Source organism: Phascolarctos cinereus, unplaced genomic scaffold (genome assembly GCF_003287225.1).
Source record: "Phascolarctos cinereus isolate Bilbo 61053 unplaced genomic scaffold, phaCin_HiC Scaffold_5;HRSCAF=322, whole genome shotgun sequence".
NCBI classification, from domain to species: Eukaryota; Metazoa; Chordata; class Mammalia; order Diprotodontia; family Phascolarctidae; genus Phascolarctos; species Phascolarctos cinereus.
Genome location: NW_027555958.1, coordinates 13,077,858 through 13,095,436, shown reverse-complemented (window position 1 = coordinate 13,095,436; position 17,579 = coordinate 13,077,858). Strand labels below are relative to the sequence as shown.

Here is a 17,579-nt window from a genome sequence, read left to right as displayed (position 1 = left end):
GGGCGGGGCCGGACGACGCGCCTGCGCAGTGCCGAGCCGGGCGGGGCGGGGCGGCTCCTCTTCCTAGGGCTGGGGGGCGGAGCGAAAGGGGGCGGGAGAGAGCAGACATCCCCACCCCTACGCTGGGACTGGTGAAAGAGGAAGAGGAGGAGTGGGGCCGGGCAGCCCACCCTCCTCCTTCTTACAGAAGAAGAAACTGAGGCCCGGGGAAGGGAAGGGACCCGAGAGGTCACGGTCCAGCCCCCTCTGTTTACAGATGGGGAAACTGAGGCCGGAGGAAAGGAAATGATTATCAAAGGGCCCAACCAAGTTCAGGGGTGCAGCCAAGACGGCAGAGCAAAGGTAGGGCACCTGAGCTCTCCCCTAAACTCTCCAAATACCTGTAAAAGTGACTAAAGAAATGCTAGAGCAGCAGAAGCCCAAGACAACCTAGATAGCTGAAGGGAAAGGTTGTGCCAGACTGGGTCAGGAGCGTGGTCCAGCACAAACCACGCCAGCCCAGGCCAGGCTTCAGTGACCCATAGCAGGCCCAACTCACAGGCCCATGGGGTGGCTTCCAGACTTAGCCCACAGACAGCAAAGACCACTTAGAAGGGCAATGGGAAAGGTCTGTTGGACCTGGACCTGGGTGAGAGAGGAGCGCAACCCTAGGGTGGCGGCAGTGGTGGCTGAGATGGCTGCTTCCAGAGCTCTCAGCAGAGCTTGTGGCAGCAGGAGAGAGGGAACCCTCCTCGGAGTTCCAGGGCAGAAAAGAGTGCATGTGGTCACTCACTGACCACAGCACAGACCAGGAGAGTAGTACACACCTCTCCTTAGATCACACCACCTTGGAAGAACGGAAAACTTACAGGTCCCTAGAAGTCTCTTTGGAAACAGCTGCACAAAGTCCCTGAAGCTTGGGACAGCGCGCCCTCTACCCTGGAAGCAGAGCCCTACCTTAACAAAGAGTTAAAAAGGCAAGTAATTGACTGGGGAAGTGAGCAAATATGGGGGGTGGGGGTGGGAATCAGACTATAGAATCTTACTTTGGTGACAAGGAAGATCAAAACATACATCTAGAAGAAGTCAACAGAGTCTAAGCTCCTGTATCCAAAGCTTCTAAGAAAAATAGGAATTGGTCTCATGCCATGGAAGAGCTCAAAAAGGATTTTGAAAGTAGAGGGAAAATGGGGAAGAGAAATGAGAGTGATGCAAGAAAATCATGAAAAACAAGTCAACAGATGGCTAAAAGAGACCCCCCAAAAATTGAAGAAAATAACACCTTAAAAAATAGACTAAATGGCAAAAGAGGTCCAAAAAGCCAATGAGGAGAAGGCCTTAAAAAGCAGAATTGGCCAAATGGAAAAGGAGGTCCAAAAGCTTACTGAAGAAAATAATTCCTTAAAAATTAGAATGGAGCAGAGCCCAAGCTCATAAAACCTGAGTTGGAAGGGACTTCAGAGCTGTATAATCTAACCCCTTCATTTCACAGAGAGGAAAACTGAGGTTCAGGGGCAGTCACCTCCCTAAAGCTCAGCTCTGACCACATCACCCCTCCCCCAATAAACCCCAGTAGCTCCCTATGGACTCCAGGATCCAATCTGAGGGGCTTTGTTTGGCCTTCCAAGCCCGTCCTCACCAAGCCCCCTTCTACCTTTCCAGTCACCTCCTGGCTGTGCCACAAACCAAACCCTCCATCTCTGGGCTCTGGGCATCTCTCTGGCCATCCCCCATGCCTGGAACACTCCCCTTCCTCTGCTCTGACTGCTGACCTCCTTGGCTTCCTTTAAGTTCCACCTAAAATCCCACCTTCTACAGGAAGCCTTCCCCAGCCCCTCATAGCTCCAGCACCTTCCCTCCATTCATTATTTCCTATTTGTTTACGTGTGTATGTATATGTTTGCGTGTAGTCTCTCCCATTAGATTGTGAGCTCCTTGAGGGCATAGACTGTCTTTTGTCTCTTTTTGTATACCTGGCAATTAGTACAGAGCTTGGCATGTAGTCGGTACTTAATAAATGCCTAAAGTCTAAAGTACCTTCCAGCTCTAAAATCTATGATCCTTTCACCATTTATGATGCCTTGCACTGTTTTCTAGGAGTTTAATTGTGAAAGGGAAGAGGAATGGCTTCTTGAGGGGATGCTAAGGTAAGGTCAAGTGAAGAGTTTTGGGCTTGGGGTCTTCATTTAGGAGACTGAAGATGGCAAGGAGAGATTGTAAAGGGTACAGCTTCTGAAGGAGTCTGATGGGGGTGGGATCGAGCACACAAGGAGAAGGTTGGGCTTTGCCTGGAGACAGCCACCTGGTCCTCAGAGTCCAGCTGGAAGGAGGAGAAGATAGGGGATGCTTAGAGCAAAGGGTTTGGGGGGGAAGGGTAGGATAAGGTTAGGGTTAGTGTAAATTCCTAAGTAGGAGGCCAAGTCCTTTGCCACCTAAGTTTGGGCAGGGAGTGATTTATAAGGCTTGAAGAAAGAAGGGAAGGTTTGGGAAGAGCAGCAGATCAAAATAAAAGGATTGCCTGAGGGCCCAGTTGAGATCAGGCCTCATAAATCTGTAATGTACCGGTAGGCAAAGTTGAATGACTTCCTCCATTGGTGTTGAGCGCCATGCCACCAGGAACAAAGAAAGTGAATGGTGGTAGTAGAAGGAAATCCAGTGTAGAGGCCAGATAATAGCTGAGCTGCTTAATTATAGTCTGAAGACTTCAAAGAAGGAAAATGAGGCCAGAATAGAACAAAGAGGAGTGAATCACAAGGACACATGGAAGTTATGGCCAGAGAAAGGAACTACAGAGTTCTGGATCATGGAGGTAGACCAGTTATGGGCAACAGTGAGACTGAAAGTACGAGCATCCCTTAGAAGGAGGAGGCCAGGGTGTCTGAGGGGACGCAACACACAGATTGGAGTCCTTGAGTATGACAGGAGGGGTTGGGGTTGATACTGTGGGCCAGATACTGAAGAAATTCAGCTTCAGATTTGGAATCAGAAGATGTGGGTTAAAATCCTGCCTCTGTAGCTTTGGGCAAGTCCCTCAGCTTTTCTGAGCCTCAGTTTTCTCATCTGTTAAATGACGGAGTGAGAATGGATGACCTCCAAGACTTCTTCTATTTCTAAATCTGTGATCCTATTATCCTGTAATGTCTGGGGGCAGTCCCAACTCACAGGGCTGTTATGCCTATGGATTTGTATTCACTTAAAACTGTAGCTGAGGCCCCCACAGGTGTGTTTGCTTTTACTGATCAACCAGAAGACAGGAGTGAAAAGATACTGTACCAGAGTGCTGACAGTATCAGAAGAGAGAAGGGAGTTTATTGGAGAGATGTTGCAAAGGTGAAGGCCTTGGCAACAGAGTAGATGTGGGGTTTGAGAAGCAATGAGAAGTTGAGGATGACACCTAGGATGAGAGTCTAAGAAACTGGAGATAAACAGACCTGTTTAAAAGCAGGTGTTTCTCTCTGCTTCCAGCTGCAACCTTTGGTAATAGGGCTCTCTCCCTGTACCATACTTTCAGCTAAGAAAAAAAAAACCAAGTAGGAGGCTTCAAAAATAGCTATAATAAGAGCTAACCTATTTAGGAGCAGCACTAGCTGAGGTAATGGTGACTATAGGGTACTGTGGTCCATCAGCTGATTTGCGTGTGATGGTTTTTAGAGTTTTAAAAGATTATAACTGAAAAATCACAAATTAAATAACTTTGGGGTACCATGGGAAAATCATATAAGAACTGTGGAGTTTTACCTGACAAAAGGTTAGAATTTGGGGGGTTAAAATCATACTAGAGATGGATCATTGCTTATAAGGTGACCCTGATTGGAGGCTTTAGAGACCAGCTGCAGAAAAGTAGAATGAAGTGGAAGCAGGGTGAGGGATGACCAGCTAAAGAAAGAAGTAAAGAGCCAGCGGAGCACAGCCAGGTGAATAGATACACGTGAGAAATCGACATGCAGAGGCAGCCACGTGAGGACCGTTTGGGCCAGGGCTACCTTGGACACTGCAGGGAAGCCGATATCTCCTGGCGAGAGCATTGTTCTGCTCCTGCTGTGTGGTCTGCACCAGAGGCAGACAGGGGGTCTTCCCCGATGCTGCCAAGTGCTTCTCTGCTTCCAGTTGCAGCTAAAGTCCCCGGTCATAGGGATCTCTTCTCTCTCTCTCTATCCCCCCCCCCGTGGTTTTAGTTTTTTTTTTAAAAAAAGACTTTTAAAAACAGCTTTTTAAATAATAGAGCTAACATTTATATATCACTACGTGCTAGCCATTGTGAAAACACTTTACAATTATTATCTCATTTGATAGGTGAGGTCATTGTTGCCATTTTACAGCTGGGGAAACTGAGGCAAACAGAGGTTAAATGACTTGCCCAGGGTCACACAGCTAATGTCTGAGGCCAGGTTACAACTCAGTGTTCTTCACTTCAGGCCCGGGGCTCTGTCCCCTGTGACCCCTCTTGTCTCAGCCCTCGGGGAGATCCCTGTCTCAGAACAGACACCTGTCTGTCCCCTTTCACAGAGTCATGGCTGGAAGGCATTTATCAGCCGTGGAGTCTGCTGCAGGTGCCAGGTTGCATCAGCACATGGCCCAGGGCCCTTGCAGCCAGCTCACAGTCTCTGGTTTAAGCTAACTTCTTGGTGTCTGTCAGAGACTTCAACCTAACTTACCGCCAGCATTTCCACGTCTCCTGATTTCATTCTCCGAAGACTGACATTCATGGCATTCACGGAAAGGCTGTGTGTCCATTAGCTACCAACCTGCCACGCATCCCTGGGGAGGACTGTGGGAGGTTGGGGTGTGGGGAAGGGGAGGCCCCTGTGCTACAAGGGGAAAAACACAGCCTCTAGAGTCTGATGCCCTGAGTTCAAATCCTGCCTCCAATGCTTACTATTTGTGTCACCTTGGACAAAGCAGCCAACTTCTCTGGGCCTCAGTTTCCTCATAAAATGAGGGGGTTAGAATTTAAGGTTTCTTCCAGTTCTGCTTTGTCCAAGGTAACACAACTTCCCTATGACCTCATTCAAACATGTGGACGTGCTGTTCTATCCGCTGCACCCCCTAGAAGTATAGCTGCAGAACCGTAACAGAGTGGATGCTCTTTGAGAACACAATTCGTAGGTGCTTAATAAATGTTGTTGATTGAATGACTGATTAAACACAGGAACTCTTTTTCACTTTTGTCTTTATATGCTTTGTTTGTCCAAGATGCATTTATTAAGCACCTAGTATGTTCCAGGAATTGTGTTAGTACACAAAGACTCACATACACCCCACTCCGCTGCCCTCAGGAAGCTTATACTTTACTAACATGTCTAACACATGCTGGTTAAATTGGGTAATTGAAATCTCATCCTTGCTCAGGGAAGTCCCACCTGGACCCTTTGCGCTCCTCAAAAACACACCAGTTGTTCAATGTCTGTCCCTTTATTTCCCCCTGGCTTTTCCTCACAGCATCCAGATCACAGAGTTCTGAAAAATTCCATTGTGGAAACACAAACATCTTTGCCTCCTTTCTTCCCATAAGAGGTGCCCCAACCTTGATGCCTCATGGTGGGAGCAAATGCCAAGATTGGACATCACAGGCCCAGAACAAGCAGAGGGGGGCCGCCAATGGTCCGGCCCCCCCCCCACTGCCCAGGACAGCTAAGGCAGGTAAGTTCGGGGATCTCCCGGGAAGGGGAGAGCTGGGACCTGGTTGTAGTGGGCCAGGACAAAGATGCCAACGGTGCCACAGAAGAAAAGTACGATCATGGCCAGAAAGCAGACTCGGTCCAGAACACGGCCCACCAGCATCCATTCTTCATTCTCCTACATCATCGGAGACAACCATGGGATGGGCAGGCAAGCAACCTTGTCTCTAATCCTTAAATGTGCTTTCATCCATCCATCCATCCATCCATCCATCCATCCATCCACCCATTCTATGTATGTGTTCAGTCATTTTTCATTCATTCAATGTGTGCGTTCAGTCATTTTTCAGTTGTGTGACTGACTCTTTGTGACTCCATTTGGGATTTTCTTGGCAAAGATACTAGAGTGTTTGCCATTTCCTTCTGTGGCTCATTTTACAGATGAGGAAACTGAGGCAAACAGGATAAAGTGACTTGCCCAGGGTCACACAGCTAGTAAGTGCCTGACATTGGACTTGAGCTCAGGAACATGAGTTTTCCTCACTCCAGGCCCGGTGCTCTATCTGCTGGGTCACCTAGCTATCCCATTCATTCAAACAGCACTTACAAAGTACCTGCTAACTGCCAGGTGCTGGGGATAAGAACTAGAGCTGTACTTTTACTGGTATAGGAAACATCCGGGTGAGGAAACTCTACCAGTGCAGATTGGCATCTTCTGTGCAGCTGAGCTGCCTGGGGCATTAGAGAAGAGGCTGACCTGGGGTTACACAAACCCAGGTTCCACAGTCAGAGGCTGGATTCAAGCTCGAGGCTGGCTCCAAGGCTGGCACTTTGATCACTATCACAGTAACTGCCCTCCAGGAGCGCACATTTTGTTTTGGAGAAACAGTAGTTACAGGCTGATCGTAATTCTAGAGCTGGAAGGGCTCCAGAGGGCACAACCCCTTCATTTTACAGATGAGGAAACTGAGTCTCAGAGAGTGATTTGCCCAGGGTCACACAGATAGTAAATAAATGCAAATGTATAGAAAGTAAATAAATGCAAGGGAAGACTATAGGCTACCTGAGGGCAGGAACTGCATTGTTTTTGGTCTTTGTGGCACCGAGTAGATGCTTAATAAATTACTGTGCTTGCTAGAAATGGCTTTGGAGTTGGTGGGGAGAGGGCTCTAGCGTTCTTCATCTTCACCTCCATCCTCATCCTCTCTTTGCCATCTCCAGTCCTCCTGCCCCTCCCTTGTGATCCTGCCCCCCCCCCAACTCACATTGTCAAACCGTCTCTGCTGTCTCCTGGTCCAGGCAATGTGGTTGCAGGCATCCACACAGGCCTGGATGGCAGGGGCCGCCTGCTTTAGGCTGGCACAGAATTCCTGACTGTGCCCAGACTCCAGACCGTTCCCTGATGAGGAAGCCAAGAGGAGAAGGAAAGGTTTGAAAGCGGGAGAGAACTGGGCAGAGGAGGTCATAGATCCAGGCTAGGAAGGACCTCAGGGGTTGTCCCCTCCCCTGCCTTCTCCCTGCCTCCCCACCCCCCATTTTTGCAAAGGAGAAAACTGAGGCCCAGAGAAGGGAGGTGACTTTCCCAAGGTCACATAGGTGTTATACATCAGAGGTGTGTTTTGAGCCCAGGTGTCCTCTGCCCCCAAAGCTGGCCAGTCCCCTTTCCGCTGAACTGGTCCCTCTGCCCAATCCAGGATCTTCGCTAACCCTAACCCTGTTTTCTCCCCATACTTCCACCTTGGACCAGTAGCCCTGCCTCGTGGGCCCAGGAGCTGAGCAGCACACAAGACACCCCCAGGGCCTCAGCCCTGTTCCCTGCCCTCACCTATCTTCTCCAGGGCAGCCTTCACCAGCCCATCCCTCTGCCATCGCTGCTGGAACACAAGCTCAGTGCATGGCATCCACGGGGCAGCCTCCTCCCCAGCAAACTCTGACCCCCCTGAAGAGCCGTTCTGGAGGTATCGGGGGAGGCGTCTGGGGGCCGGGGGGCCAAAGGGTCTCATGTGCATCTTGAGTAGTCCAGGCAGTAGGTAGAGGAACACCTGGGGCCAGATGGGAGGGAGAGGCAAGGTCAGGATTCCCTGACAGCTCAGATGGAAGGGTTCTAGGTTGTAGGTGGGGGTGAGCAGGATCTGGACCTGGGCACTGAGGCATAGAACACAGAGCCCTGCACTTGGAGTGAGGAAGACCTGCATTTGAATCCTGCCTCAGACTTTTACTAGCTGTGTGACCCTAGGCAAGTATCTTAGCTGCTCTCTGCCTCAGTTTCCCCACCTGTAAAATGGGATAATAATAGCACCCATCTCCCTGTGTGTTGTGAGGATACAATGAGATCTTATATGGGAAGCTCTTTGCAAAATTGAAAGTCCTCTAGAAGTGTTAGCTGGTGGTCTTATCACCATTCACTGAGGTAGGGGGAGAGGTCCTGTTAAAATAAACTCCCTGCACCATTTTATCTCAGCAGTGACTCTGCAGCTTGGGGCACTGACAAATGGAGTGAACTGCCCAAGATGACTGGGCCAGCTTGGGTCAGAGGTCAGAGATTCAAGGGTTAGTTCTCTCTTCCTCCTCCCCGCCCCAGCCTGTCGCCAGAAACCTGAGGCTGAATCCCGGTGAGACCCCAAACTATTCATGGAGATAAAAGTGGCTGTGAGTGTTTGGAGCTCAAATGTTAAACACTGTTTTTACAAAAAAGCTACAAGATACGATTTTTTTTAAAAAGTCTTCTGGGGTGGGGACTGTAATGGGTGAGCTGGGTTCCAATGGAGCCCCTGATAAAGACTGGCTGAGGCTCCTGGCTACTTTCTAAATTGCAGAGAAGGTGCCAGTTAGCGCTGGTAGAGGGACTTTCCTCACCAGGGAGCTGCTAATCCTGAGAAAATCAGAGTCCTAAATTCACTCAGCACTGGGAGTAAAAAACAAGAAAATGCAAACCAGTCTGGGTGCTCAGGGAGCGTGTGTGTGTGTGTGTGTGTGTGTGTGTGTGTGTGTGTGTGTGTGTGTGTGTGTATGGGCGCGTATGTGAATGTGAGAGTATATATGTGTGTGTGTGTATGGGGATGTGTGTGAGTATGTGTGTATAGGTGTAAGTGTATAAGGGTGTGTATATGGCTATATGTGTATGGGGGGTATGTATAGGTGTGTATATGTGAGTGTGTATGTTTCTATGGGTATGTGTGTGAGGATGTGTGTATGGGGGTGTGTGTGCATATGAGGGTGAGTATATGGGGGTGTGTGTGTATAAGGGTATGTATGTGGGGGGTGGGTCTGGAGGTATGTTGGGGGAGCAGAACACAATCATAGCATAGGTAAGTTACTGCAGAATAAAATTAAGCTTCCAGAAAGAGAGGTCCTGAGTTGCCCCTTTAAGGAAGCTGGGGAGGCCGAGAGGAGGAGCTCAGGAAGGGGCACGTTCTTGGGATGGGGACCAGGTCGAGCTGTCTCAGGCCAAAGATGGCAGGCCAAGACCAGAACACAGCAAATGGGCTAGTTTTGCTAGAACATAGAGTGTAAGAAGAGAAGTCTGGAGAGGGAGGCTGGGATCAGGCTGGGAAGGCCTTCAGATGCCCAAGCTGGGGTGGGGTCTGCAGTTCATCTGAGAGGCAATAGGAAGACCCCTCAGGAAATGAATGGATGTATGAGTGAGTGAGTGAGTAGGTGGGTGCATGGAGCACCAGTAGAGAGAGTAATATATATTAGGAGTTGGGACACCAGACTAGCAGCTGGCCTAGAATCCAGATGGGCCCCACAGGTGAGGAAGGAGACCTAGGGCAGAGCATAAATGTGTGTAAGGGGGAGGGTTGACCTTGGGCAGAGTAGCCAATGGAGAATATGCAGCTGGTGGATCACTTGGGTTTAGGAGTTTTGAGCGGCAGAGGGGCCAGAGTCAATGAGGTGTCTACACCATCTGGCACTAATATGGTGAGCAGGTGAGGAGGAGCTCTCTAAGGAGGGGCAAACCGGTCCCGGTCAGAAAGAGAGGAGGTCCAAGCTCCCTGGTGGTCACTAATGGGTTCAGCCTGTAGGAGTCCAGCCTGGACCATAGGGAGACCCTGTCTGACAAAGGTGTCAAGGAGGCGTGGCTGTAGCCTTACCCTTCGGGACCCCTCCAGCCATGGAGTGAGTGTGGGGTGATCTGAGTGAGACGTTAAGGACGATCACAGCGTTCACCACGATTAGGATGGTCACCGCCAGCAAGAAAGTCAAGTACCTATGGAGGAGAGGAAGCGGGAGTCAGGACTGGTCCTCGGCTCTCTTCCTGGGAGGACAGAATCCCAGCTCTCTCCCTTACAAAGTGAGACAGGATGGTGCCAGCTCAGAAATCCTGCCCAGAGCTCCTGGGGAACAGGGGGGAATCTTGGGGATATCCCAGAAGGAGTGGGAGAGTCTCATGCATGAGGAGATAGAGCAGGAGGGAGTGAAGAGGAAAAGGAGCCTTACTTGCTAATAAGGGGCACAGCCTGAGAGGTCTCGGGTACCTTCTTGGCCACCAGGAAGAGGAAGACGGTCTGGGCAAGCAGGACATTGATGGAGACAGTGCACTTCTGACCCCCAGCTGGACCACCCAGAGAAGATCCAAGTCAGAGCAGCTGGGCCAGGAGCCTCCCAGCTGTGCCCCCAAAAGCTTCTCCTCAAACCCATACCTTTCTAACCTCTACCTCCAGGGCACCGATTTCCCCAGAAGTAGCCTCACTGTGATGTGACAAAGTTTTAAATTCTGCTGTCTTTGGAATCCGTTTGTTGAAGTCTGTACAGTCTCTGAGCCACAGTGCCTTGGAGCACGGCCCTTTCTGTTGTCCTGGTTTCAGCCCTCTCTTGTCTCACCGTAAAGAGCCATCATCACGTGGCTCTTACTTCTGAAGCCTGAGAAATACTGATGCTAGCTGGGGTGTCCTGGGTGGGTTCTTGCCCTCAGGAGGCTTCCCTTGGCCCTTACCAGAGTACCTCAGCAGTATGGAATAGTTGAGACTGAACAGAGGATGGGTTTGGGTTAACTTGGGTTGACTGGTTTCTCTTATTTACTGCGTGTATGCAAGTCCCCAGATCTATCTGGGGTGGGAGAGGGGCACCCCTTTCTCATAAGACACAAGCTACTAAACTCCAAAGTTGGTGAAGTACTTTACAAAAATTAGTGCACTGCTATCCCCCTTGTGCAAATAGGGAAATTGAAGCAAGTTCGCCTCTCCAAACCTCAGTCTGCCTGCGCCTACTAAGTATCCATGGAGTAAAATCCGTGTATCCCCAAATTTGGCCCCAAAGAAGAGATATGAGTATGCACCTCCCTCCCTCCATTGCAGATGTGGGGAACTATGGGTGCGGACTATTGTCAGACCGGACTGATGACACGTTAGTTCATTTTGTTGGACTGACTTTTTTTCCTTTCCCTTTTTTGTTCTATGTTATAAGGAATGGCTGGAGGTGGGGGCAGGCAGTGCAAAAGAGATGTCTTAGGAAATGAAGGTGAATGAAGAAAAGAACCTTTAATAAATGCTCATTATGTGCCAGGCAGGCTTTGGGCTAAACTGTGGGAATGCAAATACCAAAAGGAAGAGGAAATGTAAATAACTCAAGCTATCAGTGAAAAAGACAAAAAGAAAGAAAAGCCGGGATGCTGTATTTGTATCCCTAGGGCTTAGCACACAGTGGGGGGTTAATAAATGTTTGGAGGCCAGTTCTCTGGCCACTGCTCTCTGCTGCCTAAACGCTCTCCATCATCGACTTAGAACTGGAAAGGACTTTAGACCCTCATTTTACAGATGAGAAAACTGAGAAGTGACCTCTCCAGGATCACACATGCTAGCAGAAGCAGGATTTGAATGCAGGTCCTCTAGCTACCCATCCAGTGCTCTTTTCCCTGCATTGTGTTCTGTTGAAGACACCCACAGGACAGGTGCCCTTGGAAATGGAGGGGACTGGACTGGACAATCTCTAGATTATCTTCTCAATCTAGACCTCATGAGGCCAAGAAGCCAGCCAGTGGCTCGCCCAGGGGCCAGGAGCCGGGGGCCTCACCTTTGGCAGGTAGAAAGTAGATGAGGATGGCTAGTGAGGAGATGAGCACACAAGGAGCAATGATGTTGATGATGTAGAAAAGGGGCTTCCGCTGGATGAACAGGTAGAAGACAACCCTCTGGTGCCCAGCTTCCCCTGGGGATGCTGGTGGATCCAGGAGCCTCTTGGCAGGGCGGTGCTTGATGGCCCACTCCCCATTCTCTGTAGGTGGCAGAGGGATGGTGGAGCTCAGCTCAGAAGGGCTCCTGCCTTGATCCAGAGGCTCTGCTGTGGACCCCATCCAGCTTCCTTCTATACTTGTCTAGCATGCTGCAGCCCTGGTGCAGTGCCCACCACACCATAGGGAAATGGAAGCAAAGAGGGGAGCCCAGACTGCAAAATGAAGGGACCGTTTGTGCCCATGAGTGAACTTAGAGGCAGTGGGGGGTTCAGGTTGGGATGAGAGGGCAATAACTGTGGAGAAATAGGGTTACCAGTGAAGGCTTCAGGGTCAATGAAAATCCACTCGACTGTCTGGCCGTCTTCCTTACTCAACTGCAAATCAATCTCATTTGAGCTATAGGTCTGAGACCTTTAGAGAAAGGGAGAGAGCAAAGGGAAAGAAGACCAGGTGGGGAGGGGCCGGAGAGAGGAGAGGAGGGGGGAGAGGGGGGAGGGAAGAATTAGGAAAAGGGAGAGAGAAACAGAAAGATAGAAGAGAGAAAGAAAGGGAAGGGAAGGGAGTAAGAAGAGATATATACAGATAGAGAAAGGAGAGAGTGGGGAGAGAGAGATAGGCGAGGGAAGAGAGAGTGAGAGAGAGACAGAGCAAAAGAGAGCTCTGAAGGAGCGTGCACCCATTCATGAGTATTTATGGAAAGGTTCTGTTTTCCCCCAATAAGGACTACTCCCAAGCATACCACCCCTTCCATAGAAATCACAGCTGCATTGAGTAATAAAGCTGGAAGGGACCTTAAAGGCCATTGAATCCACCCTACCCTCACCCCATTTTCCAAGTGAGGGGATGTACTCGGGAAGTTTGCCCGGCATCACCCAGCTAGTGAGTGGCTTGGCCTGGACTAGAGCCAGGTCTTCTGAACCTCAATCCTGCATTCTTGCCTCTCCCAGCCCCTTCCTTCCAGCTGCTTCCCTTTCCCTTTCCCTTTCGCTTTCCAGTTCCAGCCCCATCCCTCTCACTGGAAAACCAGGGAGCAGTTCTGCCAGTCGAAGGGGAAGTAGGTGACGGTGACCGGGCAGGATGAGCGGAAGATGGCGGGCGGTAGCCAGTAGATGCAGCCGTTGGGGGATACGAGGACGTTACAGTACAGGGCCACTTCAAACACGCCGTCCACACTGTTAGATGCACAGGGGCCATGTAGGACCAGGCGCTGCCCAGCTGGCCCTTGCCTTCGGAATCCTCATCCTAGAGGGTTCTCTAAGCACCACCTGGCCCAGACTTCCCCTCAGACCTGCCCTCCTCTTGCCCTGCAGCAGGATGACCCAATCCTTGGCTCCCCTAAATTCAGACACCACCCCTTCAGCTCAGGGGTCACCTCCTCTCCAGAACCCTCTCATGCTTTCCTAGACAGCCCTATGGCTGTCTCTCTCCTCTGTCCCTCTCAAAGCCCATCTCAAACCGCAGGTTACTGGGTACATATCCTAGCCACCCTCCTACACTTCCAGGAAACAGCCATCTCCTAGAAGGCAGGGTCTTTCCTTTTTGTTCTCCTCCCACAGAGCTGGTACTTAATAAGCGTGAGATTGAATCGGATTGAATTGTAGCAGGTAGGGAAAGTACAATTCCCCCAATTCCCCGAGAACTAACTGCCCGCCCGCTATTCATCTCGTCTTAGTCTCTAGCAACTTTTAACCCCTCCGCCTTCTCCATCATCCTTTTCCTCTCTCCCCCACTCCCAGCTCCCTTCAAATCGTCTCGGAATCCCCAAAGCAGAGAATCACAGGTGCTTGAGGGCAAAGACTTCCGAGTCTATCTCAAGGAGCTCCGAGCAGGCATTTAATGAATGCCAGTGAATCAATGGATGGTTTCCCTTGTTCCTCGAACCTCAGGCCCCCTCTTCCTCCGTTCCTCTTGGGCCTCTGCCCCCACCCACTCAGTGGCCCCTTCCACCAACTTACTTGTTCTCCAGAACTACATCTGGCCGCCACACCATGGTGGAGGGGATTCTGAGCACCCACACGTCCTCATAATCTCCGGGGTCCCAGCGCAGGCGGTAATCACACCATTGCTACAGTAAGGAAGGGACAGGGAGCGGGGAACAGGTTACTTAGCGGCCGGGTCACACCACCTCTCCCCACCCCCACCCCCTACCTCCAGCTCCTGTGGCCCAGGGCCCTGACATTACCCTCAGCTCTCCCAGAACAAGGGACCTCGAACCAACACTGGGAACGGGGTGGAGGAGAGGTCTTGGAAGTCCTAATGAGACCTTGGGAACCAGGGCCCCTGAAGAGGGGTAGGCAAGGGGTTCTTACCATCTCTATCCAGACATTGGTGGTGAGTGCCTCCTCCCGTTCGTTCTGGGGGCATAAAAGGAGGCCTCAGCACCCCACCTTTCACTTCCAGCTCCAATCTCCAGTGGGGAGGCCAGTTAAAGGGCCCCTTTCTCTTCCTCTGCCCCTTCCCACAATCTCCCCAGCAGGATTCCTTTGAACGATCCCCAAACGGACTCTGGTCCAGTTAACCCATGCCTTCCCTGGCCATGGTGGGCATGTGGATGGTCCCTCCCCTTCCCAGGGTTCCAGCTCACCAGGGAGATGAGGTTGGTGAGGGTGAGCTTTAGACTGACATTGATGATGTCCGAGTCCATCTCAGCTGGCCGCAAGTTTGGGTTATAATTCCTCATCAAGTCATTCAGCAACTTCTCTTCCTGGTTCAGGCTTTGGACTCCTGTAACCAAGGGTCTTGAGCCAGGAGGGGAGAGGGTAGAAACGGAAGAGGGAGAGGGGAGGGAGGGGAGGAGGAGGAAGAAGGGAGGCAAGGTAGACAGGGTGGGATGAGCAGAGGGGGCTAACACTAGGAGGGGAATCCTGGGGAGTGGTCCCTCCATACCCACTACCTGCTCTCCAGCTCCACCCCTTGTACCCCTGTGCCACCCTCCCTCCCTTTTCTCCAGCTTTGGTACCCAGGCAGCCGGTCAGCAGCAGCAGTAGCTTCAGCCTCCCCAGCCAGGGCATGGTGAGCGGGGACTGGGGTGGGGAATAGGAGGCAGCTTCCCGACTCCGGGGGCAGCTCTGGCTTCTGCAGAGCTGTCGCCTCTTCCTGCTGGCTCCCCCCCCAACACCCCCTCCCACCCATCCCAGGCACCTCCCTCCTCTGCTCTCACACTCACATACACACACGCAACTCTCTGCCCAGCTGTCTGGCCACAGAATTGTCAGCTGTTCAGCCTGGGACACAATGCCAGGTTCGAGTTACCGGAAGGGGGATGAGGGCTGGGGAGGTCCCTTCCCCCACAGCAGACACTTCCAAGCCCTCCTGCTCCTGCCTACCCCCAGCCCCATTTCCAGGGGCAGGAGCCAAGGACTTACCTCCTAGACAGAGGGGACTGAAAGATAATGGTGGGAGAGTTCTGGTGAACAGCAGAGCTGGGGCTGTTGCCATGACCTGCTCCTGGAACTGGGGGCTCAGGCAGGCACAGGAGCCCTGGAACCCAGTGAGAGGCTTTGGTCCAGATCCTGGCTCTGTTGCCACCAGGGTGACAGGCAAGTGATGGAACCTGTTTCCTTATGTGTAAACGGAAGGGTTGGAACCCGTCAGCCTCTTAAGGTTCTGCATACCTCCAGGTACCAGACGGTGTGTAAGGGACTCTTGTGCTAGAAACAGGGGATCCAGAGCTAGACCTGACTTTGGATGGCCCATCACCCCCATTTTATGGAGAAGGGACTTGAGGCCACATGACAGCTGGGAGGCTCAGTGGATAGAGCACTCGGACTGGAGGCAGGAAGACCTGAGTTCAAATCCAGCCTCAGACACTTAACTAGCTGCGTGACCCTGGACAGGTCACTTCACCCTGTTTGCCTCACCTTCCTCATCTGTTAAATGGGCTGGAGAAGGAAATGACTAACCACTCTTGTATCTTTGCCAAGAAAACCCCAAACGGGGTTGAGAAGAGTCAGATGCGACTGGAATGACTGAGCAACAAGAATTTCAAGTCCTTTGAGGTTAAGTCATGGGAGTTCCTTAGGGCAGGCACCCTGCTTCTGCCTTTCTTCATGTCTTCAGTGCAGTGCCTAGTAAGAACAGAATAAAAAGTTTGCTTGTTTGTTGCCTGACTTGCTCCAGGTCTTAGAGTTTGGGTAGAGTGACTATTGGGACCTAAGTTACCTAACCTGAAGTCTTGTATTCTTGCCCCAACGTGGAACTGGTTGATTTGAAGGACGCCTTAGGGTCATGAATTTGGATAGAAGGGACTTTCTAGGTCTTCTAGCCTAACCCATCTTGCTGGTTTTGTTCTGTTTTGTTTTTGGCTAGGCAATTGGGGTTAAGTGACTCATGCAGGGTCACACAGCTAATGAGTATCATGTGTCTGAGGGCAGATTTGAACTCATCCTCCTGACTCCAGGGCTGGTGCTCTATCCACTGCGTCACCTAGCTCCCCCCACCTTGTTTTAAAAAATATTCCTGAATAAAGTCAGAATTTCCTCTGCCTGCCATTCTAGGCTCTAATGAATTGGCCCCAAACTTTCCTTTTCAGCCTTGTCTCCTTCTATTTCATGGTTTTATAGGGTCTGGGGCTAGAAGAGACTTTATAGATCCTCCAACCCAATACTTATATTTTATAGAAGAGAGAATCTGAGATCTAGGGAATTAGAAAGACTTATCCAAGAGTACACGGATCCCAGCCATTTAATCCTAGACTTGAACCCTCCACCCCACTCCAAATCTAGACCTCTTTGTATTGTCCACACTGGTTCTCCTCTTCTCACACCTTGCACTCCAGGACTCTCACCACCCACCCTTGCTTCGTTGCTTCTGTATCTGGTTTCTCTTCTTGGAATGCTCAATTGTCTCCTCCCCCAACCTCCAACTCTCCCTCTCCTGATTTTCTTCCATCTTCTTTCTCCTCATCTCCCTTAAAATTGATTTTTGCTTGGAAACAAATGTATGGTTGGTTTTTGTTATGATTCGCCCTCTTGACACCATTCCAATGGTAGTGCTTAAGGAAGGGGAGTAGTAACACACACACACACACACACACACACACACAATTTGTGTTCTATTACATGGCTGTGTGCATGTAAGTTAGAATGGAAGCTTCTTGAGGGCAGGGACAGTGTCATCCTTTGTCTTTGTATCCTCAGCACCTGGCATGGCTCTCTCTGCCAAATTGCCCCCAGCTTGAGCAGAAACAGGGTTATACCTGGAACATAGTGTGTGCTTAATAAATAAAAGCTTGCTGATTGATTCTGTGTCTCGGAAAACTCCTGTTTAAGAACCCTGTCTGCCATCCAGGCCATTGGACATGTTGGCTCATCGTAGGATGTCCTGAATGCATCTCTGTCTGGGGTAGGAGGTGGGGGATGGTCTTCTCATTCCTCTGGATCAATGAGTGACTAGGAAGGGGAGGGTAGAATTTTTTTAAAGGTTTATTGATGTGTTTTGATTTCACTTTAAAAACGTTTATAGAGAACTCCCATTCCTTGAGAGTAACAAAGTAAAACAATGAAATAAAACTAATAATAAAGTGACTTCATCTGAAAGTACATGAAACATACCACATCCGTAGCATCCCTCCCACCTCTGTATTTTAAAAAGATTTTTAATAAAGAGAAATCTATTTTCTCTCCCTCTCACTCCCCCCACCCCATTGAAAAAAGAAAAATAAATTATTCAGAAATTTAAAAATTATTTTTAAAAAGAAATTTAAAATTTTTTAAAAGGAAAAAATATTAAATTTGCATAGGCAAGCAAAACATTCCCTCCTTAGCTGTACAGAAAAATCCCAGTCTCATTCTGCATCTTACATCTCTCTC

General features: G+C 50.3%; 1 protein-coding gene and 1 long non-coding RNA gene across 6 annotated transcripts; one reads left to right on the top strand and one right to left on the bottom strand.

Moving 5' to 3' along the window:
* Window positions 1–103: 103 nt before the first annotated feature.
* LOC110221311 (uncharacterized) lies at window positions 104–10,329 on the top strand. Of its 5 annotated transcripts, none has more exons than XR_013486786.1 (5): window positions 104–956; window positions 2,077–2,126; window positions 5,419–7,555; window positions 8,059–8,209; window positions 10,091–10,329. It is a non-coding gene; the product is annotated as an uncharacterized LOC110221311 (long non-coding RNA). The 5 variants fall into 5 exon arrangements; XR_013486784.1 differs by having other exon boundaries at window positions 8,059–8,246; XR_013486785.1 differs by lacking the exon at window positions 10,091–10,329 and having other exon boundaries at window positions 104–342; window positions 817–956; window positions 8,059–8,305.
* CHRNG (cholinergic receptor nicotinic gamma subunit) lies at window positions 5,611–14,867 on the bottom strand. The gene is made up of 12 exons (XM_021005822.2): window positions 14,729–14,867; window positions 14,354–14,493; window positions 14,079–14,123; window positions 13,725–13,834; window positions 12,786–12,941; window positions 12,083–12,180; window positions 11,610–11,810; window positions 10,038–10,152; window positions 9,687–9,807; window positions 7,423–7,639; window positions 6,863–6,996; window positions 5,611–5,775 (listed from the first exon to the last, which is right to left on the bottom strand). Exons 1-12 carry the CDS (start codon window positions 14,778–14,780, stop codon window positions 5,611–5,613), a joined length of 1,554 nt encoding a protein of 517 aa, XP_020861481.1. The 5' UTR covers window positions 14,781–14,867.
* Window positions 14,868–17,579: the final 2,712 nt, after the last annotated feature.

Bases quoted from the DNA above. Each gene is read 5' to 3' on its own strand.
- CHRNG (XM_021005822.2), bottom strand. From the start codon at position 14,780: ATGCCCTGGCTGGGGAGGCTGAAGCTACTGCTGCTGCTGACCGGCTGC. The intron at 12,181-12,785 runs GTGAGAGGGATG...CTTTCTCTAAAG, and splicing joins AACTGCTCCCTGGTTTTCCA to GTCTCAGACCTATAGCTCAA. The intron at 9,808-10,037 runs GTAAGGCTCCTT...TCTCCTCCATAG, and splicing joins GCTGTGCCCCTTATTAGCAA to GTACTTGACTTTCTTGCTGG.